The 16,825-nt window shown below is 44.2% G+C and overlaps 1 protein-coding gene across 4 annotated transcripts in view; it reads left to right on the top strand.

Annotated features, from left to right (window-relative positions):
• ERICH1 (glutamate rich 1) overlaps positions 1 to 16,825 on the top strand; it is a 45,229-nt gene that overhangs the window by 21,933 nt on the left and 6,471 nt on the right. For 3 of the 4 annotated variants that reach the window (XR_005721514.1, XR_005721515.1, XR_005721516.1), the window contains 3 exons: positions 5,040 to 5,534; positions 7,918 to 8,112; positions 11,345 to 11,474. Coding sequence is in view for 1 of the 4 variants with exons in the window: in XM_040243196.1 (XP_040099130.1) it covers positions 5,040 to 5,534; positions 7,918 to 8,112; positions 11,345 to 11,418 (764 nt within the window). In the remaining 3 variants the exon portion in view is untranslated. Of the gene's footprint in view, positions 1 to 5,039; positions 5,535 to 7,917; positions 8,113 to 11,344; positions 11,769 to 16,825 lie in introns of those variants that run through there. The other variant, XM_040243196.1, reaches the window with a different exon arrangement.

The raw sequence follows: 16,825 nt of genomic DNA, 5'->3' as shown, positions 1-16,825 counted from the left end.
TTTGAAAATTCTCCCTGTACATGCTGTATGTGCACATGCAGCTTTTATAAAAGTACAGATTATATGTCCTGCATTATAAACCACTTTCCACACTTGGTGTGTTATGGAGATTTTTTTTTTTTCCATTTCATTGCATATAGATGTATTTATATCATTTTTTTTAAGTAGCTGAAATCTGTCTTATGTAAGCAACTTGTTTATAACTAGGCTCCCCTTTCCCACACTGAAAGACATCTAGAACTTTCCCTGGTGCTCGATAAGCCCTTGGCATATGAACACTGTCATCAGTGTGACAGTTATGCTCTCTGCTGGGTGCCGGCACCCTAGTATCTGTTTTCAGGTCTGTGGTTTCACTGACTGTGAGGTGCCTCCAGGTGTCTTTTCTATACTCTCCCACTGCCTGCTGTCTGGGCCGTTTTCCGGTTCCTCCTTACTAGGCTCTTGTTTTGGATCTTCCTCTGGAGATGTCTTCCTTTTCCAGATTTCCTACGAAATCTCCCTTGCTTTGGTTTTAATTCCTCCGCGGACATCTGTGGCGTGGTTTCTCCCACTCAGGGTTATCACGCCCCCCTCTCTCACTTTCAGCAGCCTCTGCTATGCTGTTTGTGACAGGAGTGGCTCCTGGGCCATGTGGCTCTCAGTAGAGGGCCAGCAGGCTCTGGTGGACACGGAGCTCCTCGTGGGGCTCCTGTGGGCTCCTCCTGTGACCGCCACCCTGCCTACAGAAACAGCCCCTGGGCTCCCGTCTGCTCCTGCCAGTCCCGTTCTTGCTGGTCAGTCCTGCTGGGGCCCAGCTGTGCAGTGGTTGGTGTCTCATTTGCTGACCTCACACACATCCTGTGTCCATCTGAGACGTGCCGTGACTGCTGTCACCCTGTTCTGACCTGCCCCCTGTGCAGCCAGCAGGCAGCATCAGGTCCCATGGCCCTTTGCCCTCTGCCCGGTCACCCCAGCGTGGGGGCCTCTCCTTCACAAGGTCCTTCCCCGCTTCCTCTCTTGGCCTTCTTGACCCCACACCCACCTCAGAAATGCAGGTGCCCCCCCCCCTTTGCCTTCCATCCAGTACGTGGTTATTTCTACAACTTTTTGCTCTCGCAGCCTCACCTCCAACTCTTGGGGGCTGGAGCCCCAACTTGCCAGGTGGCTGGGGATGTGGAAAGGGCCTGGGGTCTGCAGCCCTACTGCTGAATGTATGTGTGGCCTTCCTTGCTTCTCCAACCTGTTTCCTTGACTACCTGATGGTAATAATCCTACACTGGCAAACCCCACACTCGCCGTGCCAATCAGATTGGGTTTGTTGCAAAGCTTGTACAAATGTGAGAACTGCCAGCTCTTAATTCCCTAAGGCACTGGCGCCTGCTGGAGTTAAGTCTTCAGTCAATATTTGATGACCAAGTTGAATATTTATAAAAACAGCCAGTAAGGAAGCACCAGTCCTCTCTCCTCGTTCATAATTACAAGTGGTTTGACTGTATTGACATGGTTTTTGTGTTCAGATCAAGCTGCAAAGTCATTAAAATCAAGTCGTTTTTATGGGAAGCTATTATGATTATTATTCTAATAGCAAGCTCCAGTTGAAATAGTTATTAACTTCGTGGCTTTTGGAAGCATGAGCTCACTGCACAATTCTAATGTGGATTCACTGTGAGTTAAACAACCATCCTTTCAATGTGTTTTGACAGATTTAGGCTGCAGTTCTGAGGCAGATCAGTTTTCAGATCTTATTGACTCTGTCTGGGCTGAAGAAATCTTGATGCATGCTTTCCAGAGCTTCCCAGGTATGGAGCAGAGCAGGCCCTCTGTTTGACTGAGAAGGTGTGGCTTTTACCAGATGCATGCGAAGGTGAGACAGAGTCCTAGGTGGGCTCTCAGTGTAGACTCTGATCTAGGGCTGCAGTCAGCACACACCACAGTCACTCATGGGCCCAGCAGTCACACTCAAGAGTTATTAGCAGGTTTCATTCTTGTCTGGAGCCCTCATGGAGAGGCCCAGGGCAGCAAAGCACCCTGCTGCTCTGGGGCTGCTCTTGTCCCGGTGGGGGCCCTGCAGTTGGTGTTCTGGGTGTCGTCTTGCCACCCTGGTTGCTGGGCGGGTGAGCTTGCGTCCTGCCTCTGTGTCTGCATGCTCCCCCACAGTGGGTCTGTAGGGCCTGGGGCCTTCTGGGTTCACGGAGGTGCCGTCAGGCTGGCGTCCCAGAAGCACCTCCTTCCACTTCTGACACTCCTCCTGCTCCCCCTTGCCCTGCCCGGGCATTCTTCAGAGCTGGCAGGGAGAGGGCTTTTCTCACCTTCTGTCACATTTCGCATTTCCCCTCCGTTTCTAGTTTGCAACCAAGTTTCCCTGATGTAGTGATGTTAATACTGATTAAGTCCTTCATGCGCTGCAGTAAATCAGTTGATACTTTGTCTAGAAGTAGTATTTCTCTAGTGTTGACGTTTATGGGAGGGCTGGCCTGCAGGCTCCCCTTCCTGCGGAGTCCTCCTCCAGTTTTGAAATGAACACTGTGTTGTCCTCACAAAGCGCTGTCACTGTCACTGTCGCTATTCTCTGGAAATGTTTTTTGTGTGTGGCGTTTGTTTCTTTGTTAAATGTTTCCCAGAAGTTAGGTGATTCCACCTAGGCCTGTAGCTGGCTGTGGGGATTGCTCGCTGATGTATCTGCACAGAGCTGTTCACAGGGTCATCTTCCCGGTCCTTTAGAGTCCACAGGCAGGGTGTTAACACATGCCTTCACCGAGACTGTGTTTACGTCTCCTCTGCCCGTCCGTCCTGTCTTGTGCTGTTTGTCTTTCTTCACAGTGACAGAGCTGGCTGCTGCCTCTCTGTTGGATTTTCCTTTCCTCTTCCTCTCTTTTCTGCGCCTCTTATTGTTATTTCTTCTACTTTCATCAGGTTTAAGTTGTGTTTTTCCAGCTTCTTGCTTATATCATTGATTTTTAGCCTTTTTTCTTTCCTGACATATTTAAGATCATAAATTTGCCTTTAAGCAGAATTTAGTGCCATCCCATATGTTTTCAGTTGTTATAATTTCACTAAGTTTAAAATATTCAATTTTCCTTATTATGAAAGCTGTATCTGCTCAATGTCTTACAGTTGGGAATCAGAAAAGTACAGTGAAAGAAATAACCTAAAGAAATAATCACAGCACCAAGAAACCACAGTTAACCCCCAGCATCTGGACCTTCACTGTCTTAGTATCATATTAAGTTTTCCTCTTAAGAAGTGCACACCCACAGTTACATAAAAAAGTATGATACGCTTACATTTTACAGCCTTTTTTGCCACATCCTCCTCCTTGGATCCCTGTTTTATAGTCAGAGTAGCAGGCTGACGGCTCACCATCTTCACAGGGCTGCATTCATGCTGCGCTCTCACTGCTTGGAGAGAGAAATGACTGGAGGATAATGTCGGCAACTGGCTTGGCTGGACGGGCCTGAAGAATGCAGATACTGGGGAGAAGTGAGAGCAAGTCCCTGGATACCACTCTTGGTAGACAGAGAGGATGCCCCCAAATGACTGCACACTGGTCCCCAGATGGCTTTCCAGTGACATGATGGAGCATCCTATAGGTGACTATTTTCCAAATAAATAAAGGCAAGAATGGACCCTAATGAAGAAAAATCTGATGTTTCCCTTTTTTAACTGAACCTGGAGAATTAAAAAATTTTCATAAGCTGCTGTTATTTTTCAAACATTAATATTTTACAAGACCAACTCAAGGGCCAGCTATTCGGAGGTGCTCATGAATCAGCTGTGGGCTCTTACACTAAGCAGGTCCCTAATGTCAGTTAACATCACCTTTCAAATGAAATAGGAAAGTACTGTGCTTAGTCATCCACTGTGATTGAGGGGAGAGAGGAAATACAGCGTGTGTGGGACTACATGACTGTCGTGTCATGACTTTATGAGCAGTGATTCAGGCTTCATGCGAAGTTCCAGGCAGCAACAGGTCTTCAGTTGTCACGTACTTCAAGAGAAAATCAAGGACCAGGGCCAGGGAGGACTCTGCCTGTCTCTAGCAGCAGTGCCTGATGTGGCGACCACTCCTGGCTGCAGGGCAGGGCCTCCATGTCACCGGGAGCGGCAGGGAGGCTTGTGGGCACCTAGATGGATGTGGAGCCCAGAACAAGGGTGGCCACAGCCTCGGGGACCACAGGGGTGACCCGTGGGCTCTGAGTCTCGAGCCCCTCATCGACCCCACGGCACCTTCCGTCTGACGTCAGTGGCAGATCAAGGCTCCAGAGTGGGACTTTCCGGTAGAGGGCTTTTCTTTCCATGGGGTGACACAATGTTTCAGAAGTCTCACCGTGACCTGTGGTGGGCCCAGGGATCACCTATAAGAGCCTCTGAGTATGGGTGGCAGCACCGCTGTCCTTGGTCTGCTGGAGCAGAGTGGGTGTGTGCTGAGTGTGCACTGGGTATGCACTGCCACCAGGGTGCCAAGATAGGATGGCCAGGGCAGCACTGGCAGGGGGTGATTCGTCTCAGGCCCCATGTCCTCCCACAGGCCTTGCCGCCACATGTCTACTCCAGACCTTCAACTTCTCTGAGAGCCCAGGTCTTCCCTTCATTCAGGTGTGACCCATTGCTGACTGGGACAGTTCAGTCATCACTTTGCTTCTCATCCCCACATACAAGTAACTCTTTAGAAGGTACTAAAGCACACTTAAAAAGCATAAGAATTCATGGTTTTTTTCCCCAAAACTAGGAGTGAAATTTTACTCTGGATAAAATTGCAACAGCTCTTACATCCTTAAAATCACCATATGTCATGACTGCAATAATGAATAAATACAGACACAGACACACACACACCTTTTTTGGAAGAACAAGTAGGTTGTTAATTTACTTTATGATAAATCCCAGGATCTTGGATAGTGTACTTGGTTTGAATAAAATTAATAATCACTGAAGTAAATGTCCTAAGTTCCTTTTCTACTAAATTTACAAAATCCTAATGGAAAATTTATTTAGCCTAGTGAGTTTGTTATGATTCCACTTTACAGAAAATTGATGTATTTGAATTTTTATTTTTATAGATCAGGATCTTCACGATCTGCCAAAGAGAAGAAGAATTAGAAAGCATAAATCAAAGAAAAAATTTAAAAACCCCAATAACATCCATGTAAAACCAGCCGAATCAGAGAAACAGCAGAGTCTTCTGCAAGAAAAATTGCAACCACGGCACACAGATGGCCCCACAATAAGCAAAAATAAAAAAAGGAAACTCAAAAAGAAACAGCAAATGCAAAGGAAGAAAGCAGCTGGCTCACTAACAGGAGCCTCTAGCGTGCACTTCATGTACCAGCCTGAGGAGACCAGCAGTGAGCAGGAGGATGTGCGAGTGACTGATGGAGAGAACGCTGGGGGTGCCCCAGGGGGCGGGGCTGCGGGTGCTGTGGAGGAGCAGGTCCTGCCCCTTGAGGAGGGAGGAGTCCCGGACGCTGAGGAGGAAGAGGTGAAAAGTACCAATGAAAAGGCAGATGGTATCCTGAACTTTTTGAAGTCAACACAAGAAATTTATTTTTATGATGGTATGTTTTTTCCTGTTGTTCTGTTGAATAATGGCATCCACTCACTTGGAAAAAACGAGCAAATTTAAAATGTTTAAAAGTTTAAAATACAAAATACATTAAAATATTCAGTATTCAAAATAAATTGTTAGTTTTGAGGCAAAAATGCAAATATTTAAATTCATCCCAGCAAAGATCTCAGCTGACCCCCTGCTTGAGGCTTACCAGGGTTAATAGCCAGCCCATTAGCGGTATGGGTCCAGATGAGGGTGGTCTCCTCATCCTCATTTCTCTGAATATGTTGGTATTCTCAGCTGTATGTCTGCAGAGAATATAAATCCAGGTTGGACTGATGAACTCTTGCTCGTTTTCATCAGCTGGTAGAGTCCTGAAGGAAGTGTACACATTGATTTACTCCCCAATGTGTGACTCAGTGATTTGAGATTTTCCTGTGTTCAGGATACTTGAGCACTATTTGTACTGATATAGGAAATGAAATTTATTCTGGAGTTTGTTCTGATGGGTGATGATTCCTTACCTTTGGATAGAGTCTGACAGCAGCCCTAAGGATCAGGAGCCAAGAGCAGAGTGCTGAGTTACCTTCCGCCTCCCCTGGTTCTGATCTGTTCCTGGTAGATTCTGGCAATCCAGTGGTTTAGTGCATCCAGACTGTAGCACAAACGAGATGAGAAATGCTGACTATATAATAACTGGAGGAGTAAAGAATGGACTTAAACAATGATGCAAAAAAACTGTGCTTAGTGGATCCGTTTTAACTAAGAAGATTAACCCTTTCTCTCTTTGCTTGTTTACCCACACTTTGTATTGATAATAAGTTGAAAACATCCTTAGCAAATACCCACATGACACTAATAGGAGGAGGCGGATACACTGCAGAACAGAAATAGGATTCAGAGAGATTTCAGTAGATGATCTCTGCCTGAGAGAGTAGCTTCTGGCAGATGACCCTTCTGCCAAGGAGTCTGATGTGTAAGGTGAACTTGGGGTTTCAGGAGCTGCTGAGGAGGCCAAGGGCAGGTCCCAGAGAAGGCGCAGCACAGGCCAGGGGAGCCAGACACCTGCTGCCCTCCTCCCTACAGGTGCTTGCCTTCCACCCCTCGGGTGTTTGTCCTCTGCCCCTCAGGTATTTGCCCGTCCAGATGGGCTCGAGTGAGGGTCCAGGGGAAGGGTCAGTGCAGCCCTGGGGAGCAGGGTGTCTAGCAGAGCCCTGGGGCTGCCTGGGTCTGGGAAGGAAGGTGGAGGGCCCAGAGTTGGCAGCTCTGTGACAAAGGAAGGTCAAAGATCAGAAGCAGAGCCACACTGGTCCCCTTTAAAGTCGTGGCTCAGCCCTGAACTGTGGGATGGGAGGAGGGCAGCCTCTGGTGTCTTGGGGACCAAGCAGGCAGGGCTAAACTGACCCTCCCGCACAGCATGCTGGCCACACGCTCAGGTGCAGCTGGACCTCTGCCGGCCATACATGCAACCCCCTGCTGTCTGCTCTGTCGACGGCTCCTTCTCTGTCTGCCAAGCAGAGGCAAGGAGAATGCCATGAGCCGAGCTCCTGAGATTTTCTCTGCATTCGATGGAATGTGTGAGGTGCAGCAAGAGACAGGATGGCACGACCTAAACCACGAGGAACAGCGTAGTAGAAAGGGTCCATGGAGTAGAGATGCTGCTGTTACCAGATGGCAGATCTAAAACAGCTGTGACTGAGATGTCCAAGAAGTGGGGAGAAGGTGGACAAGGATACAAATCAGAGACTTGCGTGAGAAAATTTGAACCTATTAGGATAACTAAACAGAGCTTCTAGGCATAGCAACCACATAGGTCACAAAGAGGCTCGCCCATGGGACTGGGCAGTGGGATGGGATGAGGTGGCAGCCAGGAGCTTTTCAGAGCTGGCAAAGGCCACAGAGTCACAGGCTCTGGACATTCTATGAGCGCCAGCTGGGGCTAGTGCAGAAACAGCCTCAGCACGATGTGATGTGGCGGGGGGGTGCTGTGGCTTGTGGGCAACAGAAGAGCCACGGTCACCTCCTGGGCTTCCCCAAAGCATCGCAGACACCCAGCAGATTTGTTGTCTGAAGTTCCTGATGCCGTCAGAGAGCTTGGTGTGGTGTCTTTCCCCTGTGCTCTGTGTGTGACTTCTAGGACACGGGACACCCAGATGCTTTATGAGTCGGTGCCTTAACAGACACCACGTTTCCACTGTGCTTCAATAATTGTATTTTGTTGCTTAATTTTCAGAGTTCTGCTCTGAATGTCCCTCATGGCAACTTTTTGTATCCCAAACACATCACTCTTAAGTAGAAATATACGTTTGAGGCTTTCTTTAAGAGGTGAAAGCTTATCTTCAGTTTACAAGAGTAAAAATGCAATTCTCAGTGACCCTGTCTTTGTTTAGGTGTCTCCAAGGATTCCGATTCTGGTGTCTTTATGGAAAGCACCAACAAATTATTTAAACAACTGGAAACTCACAGTGTGTCCCCCTCAGACGTGTTCATTCTGGATCACATGAAAACGCTGCTACTTTTGCGTGACACCAAGAGATTGAAGAGTGCCCTGGACGTGTTCCCAGAACACTGCAGGATGCCACTCGGTATGTGCTCTGTTTATTTGCCCTTGGTTCATTGTGCTGCTTTAGAAACTTGTCTCGGGCTCACCTCTGAAAAACTTTTTCCACCGAAACAGTCCTGTATCAGAAAATGTAAGGCTGCACATATGCTTCAGGAGTAGGTTCCCACAGAGGGTTATGTGCCTTGCATCTCTCTTGCTGTAAAAATATCTCCTGATATATGCAGACATGCATGTGCAATCTGCTTTTCCAGACTTGTGAGCTCTACTCTTAGGACTGAATTTTTACTGGTCTAAATGGAAGTGGAAGAGTTCATTTCTTTTCCCTTTTCTTTTTCCTCTGCTAGATGTAAAGATGGTCCATTTTCTGTCCCTCAGGTATCTTGGTCTGCCTTCCTAAAGCCCTGAAGTTAAAAGGGGGAGTTGAACCACTGGATGATTTCTCTTTTGTTTACTTCCTCAACCTTTGTTGGATACCTGTTCCATGCAAACTGTCAGGCACTGGGGCTGACTGTGCTTGTGTGTTCACAGTGCCATGGGGTGGGGCCTTCACATTAGCAGCTTGAAATGGGCCGAAGTCTGCAGACACTGAGGATCAAAGGATCGGGACTGTGTTTGGGAGCAGCGTGGAGCAGAGCCCCTGTCAGACCCAGATAGGCATAGGACAGGCAGCCAGCTGAGTGGGCAGAAGCTCCTGCTGGTCACCTTAGGGCAGTGGTCTCCGAGTGAGTGCAGTGCACGGCTTTCCTCCTCGGAAACCTGAGTACAGCTGAGGAGTCAGACCGACATGTTGAAAAAGCTACATGCCACGTTTCATCACATGAAATGACAGTAAAGCTGATAGTAAAGCCAACGGTAAAGCAGTGTGGATGGGGGATTGACAACACCCTGTGAGTCAGGGTCCTCAGGAGGACCTGCCTCCACTGATCCAGAGCTGATCCATAAGGGGCCTTAACTGCCCCACCTGTGACACTGGTCCCACCGCAGGCCCTCAGTGGAGAGAGTAGAGGAGCTCCCTGCCCTTCAGGGTCGTGTTCTTGTGGGGATGGGGAAGTCAGCAAGGTGTGCTTTGTACAGCTACGCCCCTGGAGGAGACACAGGATGAGCAGGAGAAGGTCAGGGAGAAGCCGGGGCCTGGTTATGTCGGGCCCTGGGGGCCCTGCTGAGTGTGTTGGCCCTCGTCCTGGGAGACGGGGCCACTGGGAGGCCTGTGGCATGTGGCTGTGCTGAGCAGGGCCTCTTGGGCCATTGTGCTCAGACTGGAGAAGGGGTTGGGGGCAGCGGGGGCTTTGGTCATGCTCCTGGCAAGAGGGCCATCCCCAAGCGTGGTCAGATTTGGGCCAGATGTGAAGGTGGACTCGGGTTTCCCTGCTGCCTGGGCGAGAGCTCTTTTTGGCCTGAGCCCATCATGAGCAGGAGAGGCAGTCAGAGGGTCCGGGACTGGCTGGAGGTGCCTGTCCTTGTCCAGGGTGGGGCTCATGCGCCGGCAAGCCGCTGCCAGTCCCCTTCACAGAGCAGTGTGGGGCTTGGGGGACAGGGGCTTTGTCCTGGTGGGATCTGGAGTGTGAAGCGGAGAGCTGGGGGGTGAAGATGGTGCCTTTGAGGGTGTGTGTGCCAAGGAAGGGAGTGGGCTCATTTCTTACGGGAGCAGCTCCAAAAGGAGGTCCTGAGGTATGGGCCAAGTGCTCGAGAGCCGGGCTCCCACCAGTGGGGGGACCCCCTGACCGCTCAGGACCCCAAACCCATGACCCCATGTCTGCATTCTTCCTTCCTGCCGGTTGTTGGGCCCATTGTATTCAGTGTTTTAGCATTTTTACTTCCATAAGGAAGTTTTTGCAAAAGGCCAATTTTATTAAGTTAAACTAACACAGTGTTTTTATAAGGTATGAAAACAAATGATTTATAGTCCAGCTGAGTTCCTCACACTGAAGGTGCTCCCCACACATGGCTGAGATGCATCAGGGGAGCAGGGGGAGCGCTGGGGGCTTTAGTGAAAATCACTGGACAAGTTTTGCCTGGAAGCACCTATTTAATCAGTTGATGGAACTAAAATTTAGGTTTGAAGCACTTCTCTGTGAAAATAAATTCCTTTTTTGTGTGTCTGTGTAGGATATGCATTAGAAGTGTTTCCATGTCATGCTACTTTATATAATAAAATCTTACAAATAGTGAAGCTTTATCTTCAAATATTGGTTCTGTCTAATTCAGTCAGCTTTAGAATTCTGAAATTGTTTTCTTTTTCATACAACTAGCTTATGAAGCTTAGTCAGTAGCTGCATCTCTCCTGTCGATGGGATCAGCCTGGAAATAGTAGCATTTCAATAGCAGACACTGGGCCCTTTCTCTCTCTGCTGCCTCAGCAGTTAGTTTTCCTAGTTTGTGGGTGTTTCATTAATTGGGTGTGGCAGCATATCCATAGCCAGTGCACGTGTTTCTACAGTTGGTCTGACATACTGCATTCTGTTATCTGCATGTACATACAGTTATCATCTGTGGGGTTTGTATTGTTCTCTGCACACCATGAAGACCCTGCGGGTACCCCAGCCCTGAACCCTCCTGAGTCCTCTGTGACCATATTAGGCATCATCATGCGTGAGGCTGGAGGGCCAGGGGGCTTGCTTAGGGCAGGACAGACCATGCATTTGGAGGCATCTTGGCACACTTCTGTATGGAGCACGAGATGGACCCCAGCCCACAGTCCCAGCCTCTTCTCAGAAATGCATCTCAGCCTCAGCAGCAATCAGCTGTCCTGAGGGCACCAAAGTCTAAGGCTTGGGGTTGGAGCCTTGGACCTGGCATTCCCTGCCGTGAGCGTCTTTACAAAGAGCAAGGCCTGAAACGAGGGGCCGTGCCCTCAGCTCAGGCACTTTGCTAAGCCGTTCCTGGGACAGTTCCTGAAACCTGAGTGCCATCCATCGCAGCTCATCTCACTTAGAAGTATGCTTCTAACTTCCTGCTGCTTTGTCCACCTTTGGTGTAAACTTATGTTTCTCTTTCACTTCATATGCAGTTTTTTCGAGCTCAGGTGTTAAGCATGTAGTATTGGGTGTGATGTTATAAAGTGAAATACAAACATTCCAGACTGACCTATACTTTTGTGGGATTCACAAGTGTGCTATTAGTGTCATTTCAACTCCTAAGTTGTGTTTCATTTGATTAATTCAGGATTTACTTTTGGCCTAAGAACTAATAGTTGCAAAATAATAATTTATAATTTTTCTTTTTGTTTTTTGGTCTGTTTTCTTTTTGCTTTTCAGAATATGCCCGAGTAATCTCAGCTTTCTTTAATTACTGGATCACACATATCCTTCCTGAGAAAAACGATGAATGAAATCAGTGTATCTGTTTAAAAAGAGCTAATATTTGACAAGAAACTAGAAAAGACAGGTATGAAGTGGTCTGAGACTTACTTCCTATACACAGAGGAGATGAAATTCTCTTCTAAGTTTTCTTTATAACCCAGACCCTGGGAACTCTGAGGACATTCTGCCATATTATTTATTTATATGTTTGTACATAATAGGTAAATGTAATCTGAGACTTCAAGTGATAAATTGGGATAAAATTGAAAATTTCTTTGAAATTTTGTATGTCTTAAATTTTAAGATGGAAATTCTGTTAAACTGAATAAACTGTATAGTTTGAAGCTATATATATATATTTTTATAAAGTTTTAAATCACTTATGCCTGAAAGTTTAAGAATATTGTCTGGGTATTAAAATGTCCATTTTAAGTAGTTTGATTCTACAGTAATTGAATTTATTTATTGTTTTCTTCTCTTTTTTCCTCTTTTCTACTTTCGGAACAATATCAAGAACCTATTTTTCCTGTTTCCTTTTTTTTTTTTAATTTTTACTTTATTTTGCTTTACAATACTGTATTGGTTTTGCCATACATTGACATGAATCACCCATGGGTGTACATGAGTTCCCAATCCTGAACCCCCTCCCACCTCCCACCCCATATCATCTCTCTGGATCATCCCCATGCAGCAACCCCAAGCATCCTGTATCCTATATCAAGCATAGACTGGCGATTCATTTCTTACATGATAGTATACATATTTCAATGCCATTCTCCCAAATCATCCCACCCTCTCCCTCTCCCACAGAGTCCAAAAGTCCGTTCTAAACAATAGCAGACACCAGGCATACAGGGTTATCATTACCATCTTTCTAAATTCCATATATATGTGTTAGTATACTGTATTGGTGTTTTTCTTTCTGGCTTACTTCACTCTGTATAAAAGGCTCCAGTTTCATCCACCTCATTAGAACTGATTCAAATGTATTCTTTTTGATGGCTGAGTAATACTCCATTGTGTATATGTACCACAGCTTTCTTATCCATTCATCTGCTGATGGACATCTAGGTTGCTTTCCTGTCCTGGCTATTATAAACAGTGCTGTGATGAACATTGGGGTACACGTGTCTCTTTCAGTTCTGATTTCCTCAGTGTGTATGCCCAGCAGTGGGATTGCTGGGTCATAAGGCAGTTCTGTTTCCAGTTTTTTAAGGAATCTCCACACTGTTCTCCATAGTGGCTGTACTAGTTTGCATTCCCAGCAACAGTGTAAGAGGGTTCCCTTTTCTCTACACCCTCTCCAGCATTTATTGCTTATAGACTTTTGGATCGCTGCCATTCTGACTGGTGTGAAATGGTACCTCACTGTGGTCTTGATTTGCATTTCTCTGATAATGAGTGATGCTGAGCATCTTTTCATGTGTTTGTTAGCCATCCGTATGTCTTCTTTGGAGAAATGTCTATTTAGTTCTTTGGCCCATTTTTTGATTGGATCGTTTATTTTTCTGGAACTATGCTGCATAAGTTGCTTGTATATTTTTGAGATTAGTTGTTTGTCAGTTGCTTCATTTGCTATTATTTTCTCCCATTCAGAATACTGTCTTTTCACCTTGCTTATAGTTTCCTTTGTTGTGCAGAAGCTTTTAATTTTAATTAGATCCCATTTGTTTATTTTTGCTTTTATTTCCAGTATTCTGGGAGGTGGATCATTGAGGATCCTGCTGTGATTTATGTCGGAGAGTGTTTTGCCTATGTTCTCCTCTAGGAGTTTAATAGTTTCTGGTCTTACGTTTAGATCTTTAATCCATTTTGAGTTTATTTTTGTGTATGGTGTTAGAAAGTGATCTAGTTTCATTCTTTTACAAGTGGTTGACCAGTTTTCCCAGCACCACTTGTTAAAGAGATTGTCTTTACTCCATTGTATATTCTTGCCTCCTTTGTCGAAGATAAGGTGTCCATAGGTGTGTGGATTTATCTCTGGGCTTTCTATTTTGTTCCGTTGGTCTATATTTCTGTCTCTGTGCCAGTACCATACTGTCTTGATGACTGTGGCTTTGTAGTAGAGCCTGAAGTCAGGCAAGTTGATTCCTCCAGTTCCATTTTTCTATCTCAAGATTTCTTTGGCTATTTGAGGTTTTTTGTATTTCCATACAAATTGTGAAATTATTTGTTCTAGTTCTGTGAAAAATATCGCTGGTAGCTTGATAGGGATTGCATTGAATCTGTAGATTGCTTTGGGTAGTATACTCATTTTCACTATATTGATTCTTCTGATCCATGAACATGGTGTATTTCTCCATCTATTAGTGTCCTCTTTGATTTCTTTCACCAGTGTGTTATAGTTTTCTATATATAGGTCTTTAGTTTCTTTAGGTAGATATATTCCTAAGTGTTTTATTCTTTTCGTTGCAATGGTGAATGGAATTGTTTCCTTAATTTCTTTTCTACTTTCTCATTATTGGTCTATAGGAATGCAAGGGATTTCTGTGTGTTGATTTTATATCCTGCAACTTTACTATATTCATTGATTAGCTCTAGTAATTTCCTGGTGGAGTCTTTAGGGTTTTCTATGTAGAGGATCATGTCATCTGCAAACAGTGAGAGTTTTACTCCTTCTTTTCCAATTTGGATTCCTTTTATTTCTTTTTCTGCTCTGATTGCTGTGGCCAAAACTTCCAGAACTATGTTGAATAGTAGCGGTGAAAGTGGGTACCCTTGTCTTGTTCCTGACTTTAGGGGAAATGCTTTCAATTTTTCACCATTGAGGATAATGTTTGCTGTGGGTTTGTCATATATAGCTTTTATTATGTTGAGGTATGTTCCTTCTATTCCTGCTTTCTGGAGAGTTTTTATCATAAATGGATGTTGAATTTTGTCAAAGGCCTTCTCTGCATCTATTGAGATAATCATATGGTTTTTATTTTTCAATTTGTTAATGTGGTGTATTACATTGATTGATTTGCAGATATTGAAGAATCCTTGCATCCCTGGGATAAAGCCCACTTGGTCATAGTGTATGATCTTTTTAATGTGTTGTTGGATTCTGATTGCTAGAATTTTTTTAAGGATTTTTGCATCTATGTTCATCAGCAATATTGGCCTGTAGTTTTCTTTTTTTGTGGCATCTTTGTCAGGTTTTGGTATTAGGGTGATGGTGGCCTCATAGAATGAGTTTGGAAGTTTACCTTCCTCTGCAATTTTCTGGAAGAGTTTGAGTAGGATTGGTGTTAGCTTTTCTCTACAGTTTTGGTAGAATTCAGCTGCGAAGCCGTCTGGACCTGGGCCTTTGTTTGCTGGAAGATTTCTGATTACATTTTCCATTTCCATGCTTGTGATGGGTCTGTTAAGATTTTCTATTTCTTCCTGGTTCAGATTTGGAAAGTTGTACTTTTCTAAGAATTTGTCCATTTCTTCCATGTTGTCCATTTTATTGGCATATAATTGCTGATAGTAGTCTCTTATGATCCTTTGTATTTCTGTGTTATCTGTTGTGATCTCTCCATTTCCATTTCTAATTTTATTGATTTGATTTTTCTCCCTTTGTTTCTTGATGAGTCTGGCTAATGGTTTGTCAATTTTATTTATCCTTTCAAAGAACCAGCTTTTGTCTTTGTTAATTTTTGCTTTGGTCTCTTTTGTTTCTTTTGCATTTATTTCTGCCCTAATTTTTAAGATTTCTTTCCTTCTACTAACTCTGGGGTTCTCCATTTCTTCCTTTTCTAGTTGCTTTAGGTGTACAGTTAGGTTATTCATTTGACTTTTTTCTTGTTTCTTGAGGTATGCCTGTATTGCTATGAACTTTCCTCTTAGCACTGCTTTTATAGTGTCCCACAGGTTTTGGGTTGTTGTGTTTTCATTTTCATTCATTTCTATGCATATTTTGATTTCTTTTTTGATTTCTTCTGTGATTTGTTGGTTATTCAGAAGCATGTTGTTCAGCCTCCATATGTTGGAGTTTTTAATAGTTTTTCTCCTGTAATTGAGATCTAATCTTAATGCATTATGGTCAGAAAAGATTCTTGGAATGATTTCAGTTGTTTTGAATTTATCAAGGTTAGATTTATGGCCCAGGATGTGATCTATCCTGGAGAAGGTTCCATGAGCACTTGAGAAAAAGGTGAAATTCATTGTTTTGGGGTGAAATGTCCTATAGATATCAATTAGGTCTAACTGGTCTATTGTATCATTTAAAGTTTGCATTTCTTTGTTAATTTTCTGTTTAGTTGATCTGTCCATAGATGTGAGTGGGGTATTAAAGTCTCCCACTATTATTGTGTTATTGTTAATTTCCCCTTTCATACTTGTTAGCATTTGTCTTACATATTGCAGTGCTTCTATGTTGGGTGCATATATATTTATAATTGTTATATCTTCTTCTTGGATTGATCCTTTGATCATTGTGTAGTGGCCTTCTTTGTCTCTTTTCACAGCCTTTGTTTTAAAGTCTATTTTATCGGATATAAGTATTGCTACTCTTGCATTCTTTTGGTCTCTATTTGCGTGGAATATCTTTTTCCAGCCCTTCACTTTCAGTCTGTATGTGTCCCTTGTTTTGAGATGGGTCTCTTGTAGGCAGCATATATAGGGATCTTGTTTTTGTATCCATTCAGCCAGTCTTTGCCTTTTGGTTGGGGCATTCAACCCATTTATGTTTAAGGTAATTATAGATAAGTATGATCCCTTTGCCATTTACTTTATTGTTTTGGGTTTGGGTTTATACGCCCTTTTTGTGTTTCCTGTCTAGAGAATATCCTTTAGCATTTGTTAGAGAGCTGGTTTGGTGGTGCTGAATTGTCTCAGCTTTTGCTTGTCTGTAAAGCTTTTGATTTCTCCTTCATATTTGAATGAGATCCTTGCTGGGTACAGTAATCTGGGCTGTAGATTATTTTCTTTCATCACTTTAAGTATGTTTTGTCATTCCCTCCAGCCTGAAGATTTTCTATTGAAAGATCTGCAGTTATCCTTATGGGAATCCCCTTGTGTGTTATTTGTTGTTTTTCCCTTGCTGCTTTTAATATTTGTTCTTTGTGTTTGATCTTTGTTACTTTGATTAATATGTGTCTTGGGGTGTTTCGCCTTGGGTTTATCCTGTTTGGAACTCTCTGGGTTTCTTGGATTTGGGTGATTATTTCCTTCCCCATTTTAGTGAAGTTTTCAACTATTATCTCCTCAAGTATTTTCTCATGGTCTTTTTTTATTGTCTTCTTCTTCTGGGACTCCTATAATTTGAATGTTGGAGCATTTCATATTGTCCTGGAGGTCTCTGAGATTGTCCTCGTTTCTTTTAATTCGTTTTTCTTTTTTCCTCTCTGACTCATTTATTTCTACCATTCTATCTTCTATTTCACTAATCCTTTCTTCTGCCTCCGATATTCTACTATTTGTTGCCTCCAGAGTGTTTCTGATCTCATTTATTGCATTATTCATTATATA

The sequence above is a fragment of the Oryx dammah genome, unplaced genomic scaffold (assembly GCF_014754425.2).
Source record: "Oryx dammah isolate SB20612 unplaced genomic scaffold, SCBI_Odam_1.1 HiC_scaffold_7, whole genome shotgun sequence".
Lineage (NCBI taxonomy): Eukaryota > Metazoa > Chordata > Mammalia > Artiodactyla > Bovidae > Oryx > Oryx dammah.
This window is presented reverse-complemented; position numbering and strand designations above follow the sequence as displayed.